Source organism: Myotis lucifugus, unplaced genomic scaffold (genome assembly GCF_000147115.1).
Source record: "Myotis lucifugus unplaced genomic scaffold, Myoluc2.0 scaffold_628, whole genome shotgun sequence".
NCBI classification, from domain to species: Eukaryota; Metazoa; Chordata; class Mammalia; order Chiroptera; family Vespertilionidae; genus Myotis; species Myotis lucifugus.
Window position 1 is genome coordinate 211,561 of NW_005871676.1, and position 20,687 is coordinate 232,247.

The 20,687-nt window shown below is 47.6% G+C and overlaps 2 protein-coding genes across 2 annotated transcripts in view; both read right to left on the reverse strand.

Moving 5' to 3' along the window:
* The window catches only part of RAB11B (RAB11B, member RAS oncogene family), a 24,029-nt gene extending 9,312 nt beyond the window's left edge, over window positions 1–14,717 (reverse strand). The window contains exon 1 of the mRNA XM_014447225.2: window positions 14,573–14,717. Within this exon, the coding sequence (XP_014302711.2) occupies window positions 14,573–14,717 (145 nt within the window). The remainder of the gene's footprint in view (window positions 1–14,572) is intronic.
* A 2,725-nt stretch (window positions 14,718–17,442) lies between these two features.
* Window positions 17,443–20,687, reverse strand: part of ANGPTL4 (angiopoietin like 4) — a gene marked incomplete at its 5' end in the record, with an annotated part of 5,334 nt that continues 2,089 nt past the window's right edge. Inside the window, 4 exon segments of the mRNA XM_014447228.2 lie at window positions 17,443–18,084; window positions 19,231–19,512; window positions 19,601–19,696; window positions 20,000–20,113. Coding sequence (XP_014302714.2) covers window positions 17,903–18,084; window positions 19,231–19,512; window positions 19,601–19,696; window positions 20,000–20,113 — 674 coding nt within the window.

Here is a 20,687-nt window from a genome sequence, read left to right on the forward strand (position 1 = left end):
GGACTGTGAGAGGGCGCAGGTTGGGTTGAGGGACCCCCCTCACCCCCCCCCCATGCATGAATCTCATGCACCAGGCCTCTAGTGTATCCATAACTCTGGTTCTATTTTGTTCATCAGTTTATTTTGTTCATTGGATTCCACGTATAAGTGAGATCATACCGTATTTGTCTTTCTATGACTGCCTTATTTTGCTTAGCATTATAATCTCCAGGTCCATCCATGCTATCAAATGGTGAGAGTTCTTATTTACAGCCACATAGTATTCCATTGTGTAAATGTACCACAGCATTTTTATCCACTCATCTACTGATGGGCACTTGGGCTGTTTCCAGATCTTAGCTATTGTAAATAACACTGCTATGAACATAGGGGTACATGTATTCTTTCTGATTGGTGTTTTGGGATTATTTTCTTTTTTTAAAAATATATTTTTATTGATTTCAAAGAGGGAGAGAAATAGAAACATCAATAACAAGAGAGAAAGAATCATTGCTCGGCTGCCTCCTGCATGCCCCCTACTGGGGATCAAGTTTGCAACCTGGGAATGTGCACTTGAGCGGAATCTAACCCTTCAGTCTGCAGGCCCACACTCTATCCACTGAGCCATACCGGCTAGGGCCAAATATTTATAATCTTTACTGGACATCAGACTCTGTCCAACATAATCTCTCCTCTCTGTCCCTTAACCTATTTCATTACACACACACACACACACACACACACACACACACACACATTCCCCACCCCAGGATTTCTCACTACCTAACCTTAAAGTATATACAGTCCTCGGGTTACGTTGGACTCGACGTATGTCATTTTGTGGTTACATCACCATTTCCCATTTATTTATTTTTTAAAAAGTTCCGTAATTTCGACGTATGTACATATGTGCTTTATGTTTTTTTTTATTATTTATTTACCACAAGTAAAGGTCAGGAATTGTTATCTTTCTTTTAAATTTTTTTTACTGTTTCACTTCATTACTGCTGTTGTATGTGCTCCATCTGAGTGACGTAGGTGCTTATGTAGGTGGGTTCCGACTTACAGTGAAAATCGTGTTATGTCACACTGTAGGAACGGATCTCCGACATAACCCGAGGACCTACTGTATTTCTTTCTTGGTCTATTAATCTGTTTAGTTTCTGTCTCAAGTCAATAATATTATCAGCCTCATGATGGCATAGACGTGTCTGTCGTAATCACTGTTGTTCTCAATAAATATTTGGAATATGTGATGGATAATGTAAGCATAGATCTCATGTACTAGTTATAACTATAACTATAATTACTTTTTATATAACTATAATTATTATTGCCTCCTGGACATCATCCCTGCTATGTCCATCAGGCAACCTAGATATTAATTTGGCCTTTTCCCTCCTCCTCCTGTGTCTTTGTTCTTCCCACCCCCACTCCATGATCAAAACCAGAGGTCATGTACTTTTCTCGCCTTCTCATCCTTACTCCCCTGGCCCTGCCTCCTTACCCCTCTCTTAATTGCCTTTTTATGTCCCTCCTTCCTCATATACTCTGACTACTTCTCCACTGCCCCTCCACTGCCACCACCCTGATTCTTGCCCCATCATCACTCCCTGGACCTTCCAGATCTCCCTGCTCTGCCCACACATGCACATGCTGTTCTTGCCACAGCAGTCAGAGGGAGTCTTAAAACATGAGTCAGATTCTCTCGCTCCACTGTTTAAAAATCATTTTAGTCCTTTCCTTAGTAAGTATTTACCCAGCACCTACTAAGTGCCAGGCAGCGCTCTAGTGCTGGGGTCACATCATTGAATAAGATAGTCCCAGTCCTCTTGGAGCTGACAGTTCAGTGGGGACAGGGAGACAAGAAGCAAGTAAACAACACACACCGCATTTGTCTTTCTCTGACTGGCTTATTTTGCTTAGTATTATAATTTCCAGGTCCCTCCATGGGAGGCATGCAATGAGGAAAATAGCCTGGGTTATTGTCAGGAGCAGCAAGAGCTCTGCACAGCACTGCTGCTCTGAGTCCGTATATTCTTCTGAATTCTCCTCAGCTATGCCAAGTACCAGGCCAGGTTCCTTCTCAAATCCTGCCCATTGTACTAACTGTTGGGGCCGAGCCCCTTTTGCCAGGGTCTGGACCTTGTTGGCTGCCGGTTGGTAGACAGAGAAGCCATGAGAAGTTGTGGGTATATAAGAATGAGTCTTTATTGCAGAAGCTGTGGCATATAAGCCATCAGACAAAACAGTCCTTCACAGCAACCCCATATAGGCAGCCACACACTGGCTGGTAAACACATATTTTTCCCACACAGTATAGCAGTCTCTGTATCCACAGTTATTATCTGAGCAGCTGCATGCTGCCCCCTAGACTCACCACCTCACATAGTAACGGCACCTGAGCTCTCTGCCTCAGCCGCTTCTCCAGCCTCTCCAGTCTTGCATAGTAGCTATAATCCTCTGTGCCCACCTCAGCTTCTCCAGCCCACTTCTCTGTCCATTACGCTGGCTGGCCTCTGTAGCCCTCACATAGTAACTACCTCTGAGCTTCTCTCCCAGCACACTGGCTGGTTAATTACATGTATTATACTCCTTAGACAAGGCCAGTTGCCAACAATGACATCGATCAATTTGGCTACAGAAGGGCACAGTGACCGTGAGATTGCTGTACTTGCTGTGCACCTGCACATAGTCCGTGGACCTGTGTTTGGTATCTTAGCCTTGAACATTCTGATTATGAGTCCCAGGCTCAGCGTGGCCTTGACCATCCGATGCACTCTAAACAGGGTCCCCACAGTTATGTGATAGTGGAGCTCCTTCGGTAGGGAGTCAGGGAAGGTATCTTGAGGCAGGTGGCATTTGCACTGAGTCCTAAGGTGAGGGACGAGATGGTGGATGCAACAGCAAGTGAAAGAGAGAACCTGATGAGTCTGAAAGCCAGGAGGACATGGTGGCTGGAGAGTGAGTTCCAGGGGCCAGAGGTGAGATTAGGTGAAAAGGCGAGGCTGGAAGAAAGCCTTTGTCAGCAAGCTCCTGGGCAGCTGGCTTTTAACCCTCACATTCAGACCAAATCCCCTCCCTACCTTACCCAGTTCACCATCCAGCTTCCTGCTCCATGCTGTGGCCAGATGGGGCTGTGCACTTCCCCCCAGACCACTAGGCTTTTGCTCTCACAGTGACCTCTTTCTAGAATGACATCCCACCCCCACCCCCCACCATCTTTCAAATTATCCTAATTTGAAAACTGACTCAAAGGCCATGTTCACCAAATGAAGCCTTTTCTCCTGTTTTGGTCATGCCCCTTCTCTGCCCTACACCCAGCATGACTGAATGTGGTAGGCAGTTAGACCTGAGCAGAGCAAGGGTGATGGGCCAAGTACAGAAGGTCACCGTGGTGGAAAGCCCCAAGTTCCTAGCAATGGACAACCAATTGCAGGGTGGGACCTCACCCCAGGGTGACTTTTGGATGTGGTTTGGACCCCCTGACCTTTCCTCCCTAGAGATAACATCTAGGCCTCAGTGGATTTCTGCTCCAGGTTCAGATAAGCAACAAAATCAGCCTCAGGACCAGCTGCATTGAATAATGACCCCCTGCCCTGGTGCTGGCCAATCAATCAGTGGAGACCACAACCCTGAAAGGACACACCTGGAAAACTGCTAAAATCTATTGAGGTCTTCCCCTGGGACCTCCCCTAAAATCTCCACCCTTAAAACCCTTAGGTCAGTGGTTCTCAACCTTGGCTGCACATTAGAACCACCTGGGTATCGTTTTAAAATCCTGATTTCTGGGCCTCATCCTCGGAAATTCTGTTGCTTTGTTACTAATGTTGTGGCCCCACCCCATAACAAAGAAACAGAATTGGGGGCACCAGTTGCTGTCATCGGGGCGAGCCTCTGGTGGTTATGGGGTGAGGCCACAACATTAGTAACAAAGAAACAGAATTTCCGGAGGATGAGGCCCAGAAATCAGGATTTTAAAAAGATTCCCAGGTGATTCTAATGTGCAGCCAAGGTTGAGAACCACTGCCTTAGACAAAGGGGCTTAGTTGGTTACCCCCTTGGGAGCCCTTTCCTACGTGAGAGTTTGTATTTGCTTCCAATAAATTTCCACACTTCTACTAACAAGTCCTTTTAGTCCACAAATTTTATTCTTCAAACTTCATAAGACAAGAACCCACAAGGAGAGTCTGCTTACCAAACTCCACTATACAATATGATCTGGGTGATAATTTTAGGTGGTGCATTAAATAACATTGAACCACATACTGAGAAAGTGCTACCTTTTTTCTTTTTTCAATCCTTAAAATCCTTTATTACCTAACAAGGAGAGAGGCTTGCTCTCTGTGGCTAATATCTCTTGAACAATTTTCTAACCCTTATCTTTCTCATTTAAGAGCTGGGGAGACCACCCCTCCACCAACACAGTTGGGACATAGACTGAGAATCTGCAGAAAGCAACAGGATCTGGCTAGGATTTTCTTCCTTACATTTTATTGTGAAATTTTTAAACATTTAGAAAAATGGAAAGAATTGTACAGAGAATATCTCTGTACTCATATCCCTACCTCCTGGATCCCACTGTTAGTAAGCTTTATCACATATCTATCTTTCTATCCATCTGTCCATCATCTTACCTTTTTAAAAAACATATTTTTTATTTATTTTAGAGAGGAAGGGAGAGGGAGATAGAAACATCAATGATGAGAGAGAATCAATGATTGGCTGCCTCCTGCACACCCCCCACTGGGGATCGAGCCTGCAACCTGGGAATGTGCCCTTGACTGGAATCGAACCCGGGACCCTTCAGTCTGCAGGCTGACGCTCTCTCCACTGAGCCAAACCAGCTAGGGCTCTAGCTGGAATTTTATTTATTTATTTTCTTTTTTTTTTAATTAAATCTTTATTGTTCAGATTATTATAGTTGTTCCTCTTTTTCCCCCCATAGCTCCCCTCCACCCGGTTCCCCTCCCACCCTCCGCCCTCACCCCCCCCCACTGTCCTCATTCATAGGTGCACGATTTTTGTCCAGTCTCTTCCTGCATCCCCCACACCCCTTCTCCCACCCAAGAATAGTCAGTCCACTCCCTTTCTATGCCCCTGATTCTATTATAATCACCAGTTTATTCTGATCATCAGATTATTTATTCACTTGATTTTTAGATTCACTTGTTGATGGATGTGTATTTGTTGTTCATAATTTGTATCTTTACCTTTTTCTTCTTCTTCCTCTTCTTAAAAGATACCTTTCAGCATTTCATATAATACTGGTTTAGTGGTGATGAACCCCTTTAGCTTTTTCTTATCTGTGAAGCTCTTTATCTGACCTTCAATTCTGAATGATAGCTTTGCTGGATAAAGTAATCTTGGTTGTAGGTTCTTGGCATTCATCACTTTGAATATTTCTTGCCACTCCCTTCTGGCCTGCATAGTTTCTGTTGAAAAATCAGCTGACAGTTGTATGGGTACTCCCTTGTAGGTAACTGAGTTTCTTTCTCTTGCTGCTTTTAAGATTCTCTCTTGCTCTTGGCATTTTAATTATGATGTGTCTTGGTGTGGTCCTCTTTGGATTCCTTTTGTTTGGGGTTCTCTGTGCATCCTGGACTTGTAAGTCTATTTCTTTCACCAGATAGGGGAAGTTTTCTGTCATTATTTCTTCAAATAGGTTTTCAATATCTTGCTCTCTCTCTTCTTCTGGCACCCCTATAATTCGGATGTTGGTACGCTTGAAGCTGTCCCAGAGGCTCCTTACACTATCTTCGTATTTTTGGATTCTTTTTTCATTTTGCTTTTCCGGTTGGGTGTTTTTTGCTTCTTCGTGTTTCAAATCTTTGACTTGATTCTTGCAATCCTCTGGTCTGCTGTTGGGAGTCTGTATATTATTCTTTATTTCAGTCAGTGTATGCTTACTTTCTAGTTGGTCCTTTATCACAGCATCGAGGGTCTCACTAGATTTCTTGAGGGTCTCATTAAGTTTATCGATGGTTTCTAGAAAATTCTTGAAAAACCTTAAAAGTGTGGTTTTGAACTCTATATCCAGTAGTTTGCTTTCCTCCATTTCTGTCATTTGTGTCCTGTTTCTTTGTCTCGGCATTTTTTATGCTTCGCTGTGTCGATAGAGTGGGTTTCTGTGCTAAGTGTCCTATAGGGCCCAGTGGCTCAGCCTCCCCAATTACGTGAGGTAGACACTCTTGGTGCACCCCCTTGTGGGCTTTGTGCACAGTCTTGTTGTACTTATGCCTTGATTGTTGTAGGTAACACTGGGAGGAATTGACCTCCAGGCCAATTGGCTGTGATAATCAGCTGTGTCTACGGTGGGAGAACTTCTGTGCTGAAGACACCCTTATGGGGCAAGACTTGCTTCAGTGGGGCTTTGGTGCTCACTGAGTCTGCCCATGGATCTGAGAAGTTGTAATTGGATGGTCCCACTCTGACCACTGGGTACACTGGCTCTTGGATCTAAGAGGTGCTAATCTAGCCTCTGCCTGAGGCTACCCAGCAGAAGCCAGCTGTAAAGCAATGCAAGTTGCTGTGGGGCCTTGGGCCAGCTGCAGTTTGTTAAGTAATTTTCAGATTACAAAGGGCCGGGCCTTTCATATGCAAAATCCTCTGTGCAGGGCTTGGGCAGGGCCGGTTCCCAGGGGATCAACAGGGCAGGAGGAGCGAGCAGTATGGCTGCTCTCAGTCCTGCCCTCAGAGGCCCCGACAATCTCTGCAAGCGCCTCCGAGAGAAAGCTGCCCTTGAGTTCCGACTGATGCCAGACAGTCCCGTTTCTCCTGTATGAGTCTGGGTCCTCAGAGACTCGCCCTGAACTGGAGCTCAGAGCTTGAGACTCCCTCCCGATTGAAAAAGACAATCATGTCCTCAGCCGCCAGCCCTCTCCGCATGCACCTCCGCACCTTTGTATTTTACTTCCGCACCTCTTCTGAGTCTTGGTATGCTTTTCTCTTTCCTTCTAGGTGTAGAATTTCCACTCAGCCAGCCTTCCTGTGGTTCTGGATGATGTCCGTTCCATCTTTTAGTTGTATTTTTGAAGTGGTTGTGCGAGGCAGCAATCTCCGGTGTTTACCTATGCCGCCATCTTGGTTTCCTCTAGCTGGAATTTTAAAGCATTGGCATTGTTTTATTTTCATTGACTTTAGTTTTACTAATCTATTTATAGCAGGTGATATTGGCTTTCCATATGTAGTAGAGATATGTGTTTACATTTTTTTCTTATCTTTTTTATTTATTTGTTTTGTGTTTACATTTTTAAAAACAGAGTCAAGGCCCTAGCCAGTTAGTTCAGTTGGTTAGAGCCGTGGTCGGCAAACTGCGGCTCGCAAGCCACATGCGGCTCTTTGGCCCCTTGAGTGTGGCTCTTCCTAAGCCTTAGGAGTACCCTAATTAAGTTAATAACAATGTACCTACCTATATAGTTTAAGTTTAAAAAATTTGGCTCTCAAAAGAAATTTCAATCGTTGTACTGTTGATATTTGGCTCTGTTGACTAATGAGTTTGCTGACCACTGGTAGAGCATCATCCCAATACACCAAGGTTGTGGGTTTTCTGGTCAGGGCACATACAAGAATCACTCAATAGCCCTAGCCAGTGTGGCTCAGTTGGCTTGCCATCGTCCAGTGCACTGAAAGGTGGCTGGTTGAGTCCCAGTCAGAGCACATGCCTGGGCTGCAGGCTCAATCTCCAGTAGGGGGCATGCAGGAGGCAGCCGATCAATGTTGCACTCTCATATTGATGTTTCTTTCTCTCTCTCCCTTATTCTCTAAAAATCAAATTAAAAAATCTTTTAAAAATTTGTTTAAAAAATCAACCAATCTATACTAATAAAAGGGTAATATGCTAATTAGACCGGGTCTGGTCCTCCTTCTGGACAAAGCCACAGCGACGGGGGGCCTAGGCAGAGCCGGTTAGTAGCAATCAGGCCATCAGGGGAGAGTGGTTAGGGGCAATCAGGCAGGCAGGGCAGGACAGTTAGGGGTGATCAGGCCGGCAGGCAGAGTGGTTAGGGGTGATCAGGCAGGCAGGCAGAGTGGTTAGGGGTGATCAGGCAGGCAGGCAGAGTGGTTAGGGGTGATCAGACAGGCAGGCAGGTGAGCGGTTAGGAGCCAGCAGTCCCGGATTGCGAGTAAACTGGCAGTTGGACATCCTCCAAGGTGTCTGGATTAGAGAGGGTGCAGACTGGGCTGAGGGAACTCCCCCCCCCCCCCCCATGCCTGTGCACGAATTTCGTGCACTGGGCCTCTAGTAAGTACATAAATAAGTGAAATAACAAATCAACGTTCCTCTCTTTCTAAAAATGAATCAATCAATAATTTAAAAAAATAAATATTTATTTTAAAAAATATATTTTATTGATTTCAGAGAGGAAGGTAAAGGGAGAGAGAGATAGAAACATCAATGACGAGAGAGAATCATTGATAAGCTGCCTCCTGCATGCCCTCCCTTGGGGATCGAGCCCACAACCCGGGCATATGCCCTTGACTGGGATCAAACTGTGACCTCCTGGTTCATAGGTTGATGCTCAACTACTGAGCCACACCAGCCAGGCTAAATAATTGTTTAAAAATAAATAAAAATTGAGTCAATAAATCCTGATATACCTGGGAGTGAGCTGCTTTGTTTGTCATTTAGCTTAATTATTAACAGCATACCCCCTTTCACTTTCAAAAAGCATCTCAGTTTGGACCATCAGTTATAGGTCTGTAATGGGAGGGGCTTGGTACTAGCAGGGACTCTCCTTTCACTACAGTATCCCAAGCACTTAGTATAGGGTTTTAGCATGTAGCAGGTGCTTGGTCAATACTAGTTGAATTTATATATGCATTTTTAAAGCCAATTTAAAGGAAAACATACAGACGTGACCAAAAAAATGTGAATTTACCCCAAACACTGCATTAATGTACACATTAGAGCTGTGCTGTCCAAATATGGTGGCCACTGGCCTCTGTGACTGTTAAGTGCTTAAAATATGGTTGGTCCAAATTCAGATGTGCCATAAATGTAAAATACAGACCAGATTCCAAATATCTATAATAATAAAAGCATAATATGCTAATTAGACTGAACAGCTGAACAACCTTCCAGACATCCTTCCAGACGACCTTCCAGATGAAGTCGGGGCTGTGAGGGCCGAGGCAAGCCACCATGGCTGCGAGGGCCAAGCCCCTTGCATTAATTTCATGCATCGGGCCTCTAGTCTTACTAATAAAAGCCTAGGTGGTCCTCATGCCATCACACCATGATGCCCTCGTGCCGTCACAAGATGGCTGCATGCACAGCAGGCGCATGCAGGTGGGTGGGGCGGGGCTTGACGCTGCATGCGCAAGGGTACTGGAGGGAAGTTGACCAGGAGGTGCATGGCGGGGGCGGAATCCTGTGGGGCCCGGCTCCGGGGCAGGATTCCAGGACTCGGGGGAGTGGCCCACGGGGCTGTGGGACTACAGGACTTGGGGGAGTCCCCCATGGGGCTGCGGGACTCCGGGACTCGGGGGAGTCCCGCAGCCCGCAGGGCGCCAGCCCCACAGGCTAAACATCAGGGGAAAGGGCACCACCCCCACTTCACCTCCACCCTGGGGGGGAAATGAGATTCAGCTCCAGTGTTGGGATAAACCTGGGGTAGCGGGAGCTGCCCACACTCCACGTCCACTCTCCAGCCTTGACCTGGGGTATGAACATGACAGAAAATTTCCCTGGTCACTGCATGGTCCCCTACCCCGAGCTTCTCCTTACACAAGAGCAGTGATTTCATTTCCTGACAAGAGCAGTGACCTCACTTCCTGACGATGGAGCCCAACAGAACGTGGAACCCTGGTAGCCAGGCAGCCACGTTCTAAAACAGCCCCTACCCAGCTCATTTGATAGAGACATTCCCACCAAGGCATGTTCTGCTGTTTGCTGCAGTCCCGCCACCGTGATAGGCAAAGAGCCAGCCATGACAGCTTCTTCCACTGCTGCTGCTGCTGGCTCCGCACTCAGCCCCGACGCCTCTGGCCCTTTTCACAGGGGAACCCAGAGGTAACCCAGGGAGGCCCAGGGCAGTTTTCTTAGAGCCAGGCCACCACTCTCATCCCCTTCACCAGCCCCGTGTCCCCTGGGGCACCGGCCCCGCAGGGTGCCGGCTTTGACACGGCGTACCTGCAGGCACCATCATAGACTCTGACAGGAGAGAGGAGGGAGCCAGATACCTGCACCCAGGACTTGCAAATAGTGATATTAAAATATTTCTTCTAATTGATTCCCTTTCAATGTGCACGAATTCGTGCACCAGGCCACTAGTCTATAATAATAAAAGCATAATATGCTAATTAACCGGACAGCTGAATAACCTTCCGGATGTCCTTCCAGAGGACCTTCCAGACAAAGCTGGGGCTGTGAGGGCAGAGGCAAGCAGTCATGGCTGTGAGGGCCAAGGCAAGCTGCCGCAGCTGCAAGGGCCAAGCCCCTTGCACAAATTTCGTGCATTGGGCCTCTAGTTTAGTACATAAAAGCAATGTCAAGTATTTCATTAATAACTTCTATGTAGAGACAACCAAGATGGCAGCATAGGTAAACACCTGAACTAGCTGCCGCGTACAACCACATTAAAACACTACAACTAAAAGACAAAATGAATACCATCCAGAACCAAGGGAAGGCTGAGTGAGTGGAAATTCTACAACCAGAAGGAAAGAGAAAAGCACATTGAGTCCGGTAGGAGGTGCAGAGCTGTGGAAGTGTGGAGGTACGGAGGCTCATGCGAAAGGGCTGGCAGCAATTATGCTGTTGTCTTTTTCAACTGGGAGGGAGATACAAGCTCCCGACTGCTCTGAAATCCAGTTCTGGGCAAGAATCTGGATTTATGTGGAGAGAAACTGTACTGTCTGGCATCAGGCCAGAACGTGAGGGCAGCTTTCTCTCAGAGGTGCTTGCAGCGTTCATTGTTCCTGCACGGGGCAAGGGACATAGAGACCGAGGGACCTATGGGGGAGGGCCAAAGGCAATCATTGCTGTTTGCACCACACTGTGACTCCCTGAGACCACGCCCCACCCAATTTATAACCCCACCCAAGCTGTGCACAGAGGCTTTTGCATACTAAAGGCCTGGCCTTTCCCTGCCTAAAAGCCTGTCAAACTGCAGCTGGGTGAGAGAAACCCAGAGCTTCCAAAAGAAGGCCTAAGGCTGTCAGCAGTCTGCATTACTTCACAGCTGCGCCTCATCTGGGCACCTCCAAACCCCAAACAAAGAGAAGGAATCTACAGATCTCTCTGAAGCTCCTGCTGGGTGGCCTCAGGCAGTGGGTGACTTTGCACCCCCTTGGAGATCCAAGAGCCAGTCTACCCAGTGGTCAGAGTGAGACCATCCAGATTACAACTCTTCACATCCATAAGAGACACTCAGGGGGCAGACTCAGTGAGCAGCAAAGCCCCACTGAAGCAAGTCCTGCCCCATAAGGGTGTCTCCAGCACAGAAGTTCTCCCATTGTAGACACAACTGGTCCTCACAGCCAATTGACCTGGAGGTCAATTCCTATCAGTGATACCAACAGCAATCAAGGCTTAACTACAATAAGACTGTGCACACAGCCCACAAAGGGGTGCACCAAGAGTGTCCACCTCAGGTAATTAGGGAGGCTGAGCCACTGGGCCCTATAGGACACCTAGCACATAAAGCCACTCTATCAACACAGGGAAGCAGCCAAAATGCAGAAAGAAAGAAAGGTCACAAATGAAAGAAATGGAGAAAAGCAAACTACTGGATATAGAGTTCAAAATCACGGTTATAAGGCTACTCAAGAATCTTCTAGAAACCTCCGAGAAATATAGCGAGACCCTCAAGGATATGAAAAAGGACCAATTAGAAATTAAGCATAGAAGAGAAACCAAGATGGTAAACACCGGAAATTGCTGCCTCGCACAACCACTTCAAAAATACAACTAAAAGACAAAACGGACATCATCCAGAACTACAGGAAGGCTGGCTGAGTGGAAATTCTACAACTAGAAGGAAAGAGAAAAGCACACTGAGACTCAGAGGAGGTGCGGAAGTAAAGTGCAGAGGTACGGAGGCTCGAGTGCGCGCGCGGAAAGGGGCTGGCACCTGAGGACACGGCTGTCTTTTTGAATCGGGAGGGAGTCACAAGCTCCCGACTGCTCTGAACTCCGGTTCCGGGAAGTCTCTTGGGACCCAGGACTCATACGGGGAGAAACTGGACTGTCTGGCAGCAGGCAGAACTCGGAACTTGAGGGCGGCTTTCCCTCAGAGGTGCTTGCAGCGATTACCGGGACACTGAGACACGGGGCCCCTTAAGGGCAGGGCTGAGGATCAGCCATAGCTGCTTGCCCCGCCCTGATGATTCCGAGACCCCGCCCCACCCAGGCCTTGGCAGAGGCTTTTGCATATGAATGCCCTGGCCCTTTGCAACCTGAAAATTACCTAACAAATTGCAGCTGGCCCAGACAGACCCAGAACTTCCAAGAGAAGGCCCAAGGCCCCACAGCAGCTTGCACTGCTTCAAAGCTGGGCCTCATCTGGGCACCTCCAAACTCCAAAAAAGGAAGGGGAATCTGCAGATCTCTTCGTAGCTCCTGCTGGGTAACCTTCAGGCAGAGGCTAAAATAGTACCTCCTTAGATCCAAGAGCCAGTGTACCCAGTGGTCAGAGTGGGACCATCCAGATTACAACTCCTCAGATCCATAAGAGACACACTCAGGGGGCAGACTCAGTGAGCACCAAAGCCCCACTGAAGCAAGTCTTGCCCCAGAAGGGTGTCTCCAGCACAGAAGTTCTCCCATTGTAGACACAACTGGTCCTCACAGCCAATTGACCTGGAGGTCAATTCCTATCAGTGATACCAACAGCAATCAAGGCATAAGTACAACAAGACTGTGCACAAAGCCCACAAGGGGTCGCACCAAGAGTGTCCACCTCAGGTAACTGGGGAGGCTAAGCCACTGGGCCCTATAGGACACCTAGCACACAAAACCACTCTACCAACACAGGGAAGCATAAAAAATGCGGAGACAAAGAAACAGGTCACAAATGACAGAAATGGAGGAAAGCAAACGACTGGATATAGAGTTCAAAAACACGTTTATAAGGTTTTTCAAGAATTTTCTGGAAACCGTCGATAAATTTAGTGAGACCCTGGAGGATATGAAAAAAGACCAACTAGAAATTAAGCATACACTGACTGAAATAAAGAATAATATACAGAGATCCAACAGCAGACAAGAGGATCCCAAGAATCAAGTCAAAGATTTGAAATACGAAGAAACAAAAAATACCCAACCGAAAAAGCAAAAAGAAAAAGAATCCAAAAATACGAAGATAGTGTAAGGAGCCTCTGGGACAGCTTCAAGCATACCAACATCCGAATTATAGGGGTGCCAGAAGAAGAGAGAGGGCAAGATATTGAAAACCTATTTGAAGAATTAATGACAGAAAACTTCCCCTACCTGGTGAAAGAAATAGACTTACAAGTCCAAGAAGCGCAGAGAACCCCAAACAAAAGGAATCCAAAGAGGACCACACCAAGACACATCATAATTAAAATGCCAAGAGCAAAAGACAAAGAGAGAATCTTAAAAGCAGCAAGAGAAAGAAACTCAATTACCTACAAGGGAGTACCCATACGACTGTCAGATGATTTCTCAACAGAAACCATGCAGGCCAGAAGAGAGTGGCAAGAAATATTCAAAGTGATGAATAGCAAGAACCTACAACCAAGATTACTTTATCCAGCAAAGCTATCATTCAGAATTGAAGGTCAGATAAAGAGCTTCACAGATAAGAAAAAGCTAAAGGGGTTCATCACCACCAAACCAGCATTATATGAAATGCTGAAAGGTATTCTTTAAGAAGAGGAAGAAGAAAAAGGAACTCTTACCATTTGCCACAGCATGGATGGAACTGGAGAGTATTGTGCTAAGTGAAATAAGCCAGTCAGAGAAGGATAAATACCACATGATCTCACTCATTTGTGGAATATGGTGAACAACATAAACTGATGAACAAGGACTGATCCAGAGACAGAGAGGCATTGATTGGACTGTCTGGCCTTGGAGGGAAGGTTAGGGAGGGTGGGGGTAAGGGGGAAAGATCAACCAAAGGACTTATATGCAAGCATATGGGCCTAACCAATGGACACGGAAAACGGGGGGTGAGGGCATGAGCGGGGGGGGGGGGGCGGGTAGGGGGTAACGTGGGGATAAGGACACATATGTAATACCTTAATAAAAAATAAAAAAAAGAAATTAAGCATACACTGACTGAAATAAAGAATAATATACTGGAGGAACCAAGATGGCGGCATAAGGTATAGACCTGTGCGTGCTGCCTCCCACAACAACATTGAAACTACCAACTATAAGACAAAGCAGCTGTCATCCAGAACCACGGGAAAGATGGCCCAGTGGAAGTTCTACAACTGGAAGGAAAGAAAGAAGAGCATTGAGACTGAGTAGGAGGTGCAGAGGCGCCAAGAACAGAGGTACGGAGGTGCGCACCAAGCGGGCTGCAACTGGATGCGCGGTTTTTTTCAATTGGAAGGGGATACAAGCTCTTGAATCCACTGAGCCTGTTTGGAGCGGGATTCTGAGGTCCCAGACTCCTACGAGGAGGGGCTGGACTGTCTTGCAGCAGGTTGGAGAGCGAGGGTGGCTTTCTGGAGGAGCTGCTCGCAAGGATCATTGTTGCTGTGGGGGCACAGCACTCGGGGATGCGGAGACGCGGAGTCGCAGAGATGCTGTCGACAACCATTGCTGTTTGCTCCGCCCTGGTGATTCTCTGAAACCCAGCCCTACTCAATTTACATCCCCACCCAACCTGTGCCAGTGGCACAAAAGGAACCACCTGCGCTTTTGCAGCCTAACCCAACAAACTGCTGATTTCAACTCCTCGCATCCATAAGGGACACACTCAAGAAGCAGACTCAGGTTCGGAGGAAGCTGGAACCGGACCCGGCTGGGCTGGCGGCATGGAACCGCTGTACCAGCAAACACACAAGCAGGTCCACCAGATCCAGTCTCACATGGGACGCTGGGAGAAGGACAAGCAGTCTGTGTACTTAGTAGAAAACGAAATCCAAGCAAGCATACCAGATATTCAGCCAGCTAGAACGCCTGGAGATTTTGTCCAGCAAGGAACCTCTCAACAAAAGACAGAATGCCAAACTTCGAGTTGACCAGTTAAAGTATGATGTCCAGCACCTGCAGACTGCTCTCAGAAACTTCCAGCATCGGCGATACGCGAGGGAGCAGCAGGAGAGACAGTGAGAGGAGCTTCTGTCTCGCACCTTCACCCCCAACGTGGGATGCGGCGCCCCCTGTGAGGCTGCATGAGGCTGCAATGCCCCCTGAGAGGCTGCATGAGGCTCTGACGCCCCCTGAGAGGCTGCATGAGGCTGCGATGCCCCCTGAGAGGCCGCATGAGGCTCTGATGCCCCGAGAGGCTGCGGCGACCCCTGCGAGGCTACGTGAGGCTGCGACGGCCCCTGTGAGGCTGCGTGAGGCTGCGACGGCCCCTGCGAGGCTGCGACGGCCCCTGTGAGGCTGCAACGGCCCCTGCGAGGCTGCGACGGCCCCTGGGAAGCAGGCGGAACCGCGCGAGCCGCCCAGACGGCTTCGTCGATGGCCCGAGAACCAGCTTGCAGCCCCATGCACAACTATCACCCGAAGGGCGAGAGGGGTGAGAGCAGCTGTAGTGTTGCTTTCTCCTCACTTTTGGTAGTGAAATCCTCATTTTAAACATAAGAGGATACATTATTTTAAAAAGCCGTAACGTGGCTCCTCACCCTTTCTGAGTAGAGCGTGAACAAGTCGTGAGAGACCTTTCCGAGCACAGGAACACGTTGCGGATGGAAATAGCTACAGTTTCCATGTGTATGACCTTTGACCTGGCGACAAAAATCATACACCTATAGATGAGGACGGGGGGTGGTAAGGGCAGAGGGTGGGGTGGGAACTGGGTGGAGGGGAGCTATGGGGGGAAAAAGGGGGAACAACTGTAATAATCTGAACAATAAAGATTTTTTTTAAAAAAAGAATAATATACAGAGATCCAACAGCAGACTAGAGGATCCCAAGAACCAAGGCAAAGATTTGAAATACAAAGAAGCAAAAAAACACCCAACTGGAAAAGCAAAAGGAAAAAAGAATACAAAAATATGAAGATAGTGCAAGAAGCCTCTGGGACAACTTCAGGCGTACCAACATCCGAAGTATAGGGGTGCCAGAAGAAGAGAGAGAGAAAGATATTGAAAACCTATTTGAAGAAATAATGACAGAAAACTTCCCCTACCTGGTGAAAGAAATAGACTTACAAGTCCAGGAAGCGCAGAGAACCCCAAACAAACGGAATCCAAAGAGGACCACACCAAGACACATCATAATTAAAATGCCAAGGGCAAAAGACAAAGAGAGAATATTAAAAGCAGCAAGAGAAAGAAACTCAATTACCTACAAGGGAGTACCCATACGACTGTCAGATGATTTCTCAACAGAAACTATGCAGGCCAGAAGGGAGTGGCAAGAAATATTCAAAGTGATGAATAGCAAGAACCTACAACCAAGATTACTCTACCCAGCAAAGCTATCATTAGAATTGAAGGTCAGATAAAGAGCTTCACAGATAAGAAAAAGCTAAAGGAGTTCATCTCCGCCAAACCAGTATTAGAAGAAATGCTGAAGGATATTCTTTAAGAAGAGGAAGAAGAAAAAGGTAAAGATAAAAGTTATGAACAACAAAGTGACAACAAATACGTATCTATCAACAAGTGAATCTAAAAATCAAGTGAATAAAAAATCTGACGAACAGAATAAACTGGTGAATAGAATAGAATCGGGCATAGAAAAGGAATGGACTGACAATTCTCAGTGGGAAGGGAGTGTGGGGGGTGCAGGAAGAGTCTGGCCAAAAATCATACACCTATGGACGAGGACAGTAGGGTGGGGGGTAAAGGCGGGGGGGGGGGGGGGGTGGGAACCGGGTGGAGGGGAGCTATGGGGGGAAAAAGAGGAACAACTGTAATAATATGAATAAAGATTTATTTTAAAAAAATAACTTCTATGTTGTTCACATATTGAAATAGTAATATTTTTGATATATTGGATTCAATAAAATATATTTGTAAAATTCATTTCACCTGTTTCTTTTTACTTCTAAAAAAATTTTTTTATCAGTTGGTGGGACACTGAGAGGTTAATGGTGATTCACATGCATAAATATGATCAGAAGGGTGTTCTAATTTTCTCTTTACCTGCTTCCAGAAGGAATGAATGGGGGCTTTGTTTTCTAATTTTGAAAATAAAAGTAACATACACATCATAAAATAATAAATGAAGGAAATTAAAATCAGTTGTCAGAGGTGGTAGGAATAACCAGTTTTGTCCTTAACAGACCAGGGAGTGTTCACCTCCACCTTGAGAACATGTTTACCTGGATTTTGAAACTGTCCACTTTTAACAAACTTAAGGACAAAGAAAAATAAAATATTCTGAAGCTGCTTTTATTTCAAGAATTCTGTGAGCTCCACCCAGACACCAGTGGCATGGGCTTGTCCCACAGCACCCACATACAACAGCACCGTGAGGGTGCCCTCATCCGCTGGCCAGTCAACATGACTGAATCTACCATTGAGGGCTGCCTGGTTGCCCCCGAGTGGTCCCTTTGCATCTCCCACTCCTTGGGTAGGCAAAGAGCAGGCCTCAATGCCCGTTGGTCCCACACTTCTGTGGTCTGTGCCCTGTACTGTTCTCAGAGGGTATATCACCTATAGCCACCCTACTAAGAAAGGGGGCCTCTTCAGTCATAGGCTGCTCCTCTGTCCACATTGCTCCAAATGGCCCCTGCCCAGAGCCCCTGCCCAGGCAGAGTGTGGCCACGTGCTGGGCCAGAATCACAATCACTGTCCTCTAGGAGCCTGGGACCAGGCTCCAGCAAGGAGGCTAAGAGGCTGCTTCATCCATTCTGGGCTGGATCAGCATGGTGGTGGCCTGCAACGGGTAGTAGCGGCCCCGCCAGGTCTTCCAGAAGATGCCCTTCTTACGCTGCTGCCGATGCCGAGGAATGGAGTGGAAGTACTGGCCATTAAGGTTCGAGTGGCTGCAAGTACCAAACCACCAGCCTCCTGTCAGAAAAAAAGGGGACATGGTTAGGCGGGACCTAACCACTGGGGCTGGGATAGCGATGAGGCGGCATTGGACTTACACACTTTAGATGGGAGGGCTTTGGCAGTGGTTGTCAAATTGTGTCCTGAAGAACCACAGGTTGTAACAGAGGAGCCTCAGGGACTCTGGGACCCCCAACCCAATAACCATAGCTCTCATATCTGTGACCATGGCAAGTTACTTCCCTGCCCCTGACATTCATTAAAGACTTTCTATGATTGTCGTCTGTCTCATCAATTTATATTAGATTGAACCATAAAAAATTACCAGTATTCCATCACTTTTTGATGTATTTTTTATTTATTTATAGTCACCCTTTTAAATGTTTTTTAATTGATTTTTTAGAGAGAGAGGAAAGAAGAGGGAGAGAGAGATAGAAACATCAATGAGAGAGACATTGATTGACTGACTCTTGCACCCCCCCCCTCCCAGATCGAGCCCACAAGCTGGGCGTGTGTCCTGACTGGGAATTGGAATTGAACTGGCGACCTCTTGGTCCATGGGTCAATGCTCAACCACTGAGCAACACTTGCCAGGCTTTTATTATTTTTTAATCTTTACCTCAGGATGTTTTTATCGATTTGAGAGAGAGAGAGAGAGAGAGAGAGAGAGAGAGAAACATGGATGGGTTGCCTCCCTTATGCAACCCAACCAGGGTATTGAACCCACAACCTGGGTATGTGCCCTGACCAGGGATCAAACCCACAGCCTTTCAGTGCATGGGATGACACTCCAACCAACTGAGCCACACCCAGCTGCTCCATCATTTTTTGACCCACCAAAAGGGAGTTTGATGTTTCACTTCACAAGGCCTAGACTCTGCCTTAGATTTCATTAGAACAAGACGGAGTTTGTCTTGGTGGCTCTGCTACAATGTCATCTCATTGAATATTCATAATAATCCTATGGAGTAGGCACTGTGATTATACCCATTTTAAAGGTGGGGCAACTGAAGATGGGAGAGGTTAAGTCAGTTGCCCAACAGCACACAGCCAGTAAGGAAAAGAGGGTAATGGATGGAATTGTGTTGAAGGTAGGGCAGGGAAGCAGAAAGGCAGGGAGGGGAGGCCCTGCAGGCAAGACCAGGAGGGACAGAGCTTACTCACCAGAGAGGTTCTTTGCACAGTTCTTGTCCCCACGGAGGTCGTGGTCCTGGTCCCAAGTGGAGAAGGGAAGGGAGAGGCTACTGGGTGACACAGTGGTGGCACCCAGCTCGCTGGCCATGGGTGCTGTTAGCTGCAGGCTGTAGGCTGTGTCCTCACCACCCAGGCGGATGGGGAACTGAAACGACTTGGCATTGCCTTCCCAGTCCTGCAGCTGCACAGCCAGGTGGCTGCCATGGTCGCCCAAGATCAGGTGCATCTTCTCTAGGCCCAGCCAGAACTCTCCTACAGTGGGAAAGGTCATCAGTGAGACAGGGACCCACCGCCACAGCCCCCTCCTCTCCCTGTGCCTCTGGCTTTTGGAAACACCCACCTTGGGGATCTCCAAAGCCAGTCTTATAGGCTTCCCAGGGCTGATTGAAATCCACGGAGCCATCCTGGCGCCTCTGAATTATGGTCCAACCTCCATCTGCCCAGACAGGTAAAAGGTCACTAGGAGCACCCTTCTCACAGGGGAATCCAATTCCTCCATTTGGCTCCAAAACTCCAAGCCACCTCCAAACCCAGGGACAGCAATACTCCCCTCATTCATCCCAGCAGGACTGGAGGAAGGTGGTCAAAGGAAGGAATACTGTGGACTGGCCAGCAGGCGGGAGGCTCAGCCTAGGTCTTTGTCCCCAGGACTCAGCAGGGAAAGAGGGAGTGGGTGTGAGGGAGGTGGGCTGCATTTGACAGAATGACAACAGTTCCCTGGTGGACTGCCGCATCCTACCTGAGGTCATCTTGCAGTTCACCAGGAAAGGCAGGGACCCCTGAGGCTGGATCTGGAATAGTCCACTTTGCCGTTCTCCCTCTTCAAACAGCTCTTGGCAGTCCCTGGGCAGCCCTATAGGGCAAAGAGAGGGACAGGGAGATTGAGTCAGAGAGCAGTCCTGGGGGTCTCAGGAAACAGGTGTATGTAGAATCTGGGCAGTGGGCAACAGGGATATTAGAGGGCAATCCTGAGTTCAGGACACCCTCCCCTTCACTTGCATAAAGTCTTCCATGGCTCCCTCTGACCTTCCTTAATACTGACCACAAGATGCTTCAGGATTGGCCTCTGCCCCCATCCTCCCTCTTCCCACACTGCATGCCCACCTTCTGGCCACATAGCCTTCCTTGTCCCACACATCTTCCTGCCACAGGTCCTTTGTACATGCTGGTCCCTCTGCCTAGGATGCTCTTCCCTCATGCCTTTTTATGCTTCAATGTAAGGGTCCCAGGTTCTGGAAGAAATTCCTGACCCTCAGACCAGACCAGACTCCCAGAAAGGAGCATCAAGGCCTTCCCACTCGCAACACTAGGGTCATCTGGTGTTCTCTCCCCAACTCCCTCCCCTGAATGAAGGCCTCTATGAGGCAGGATAGGGAATGTTCTTGGGCTGATCCTAGTGCCACAGCAGTGCTTAATAAGACACAATG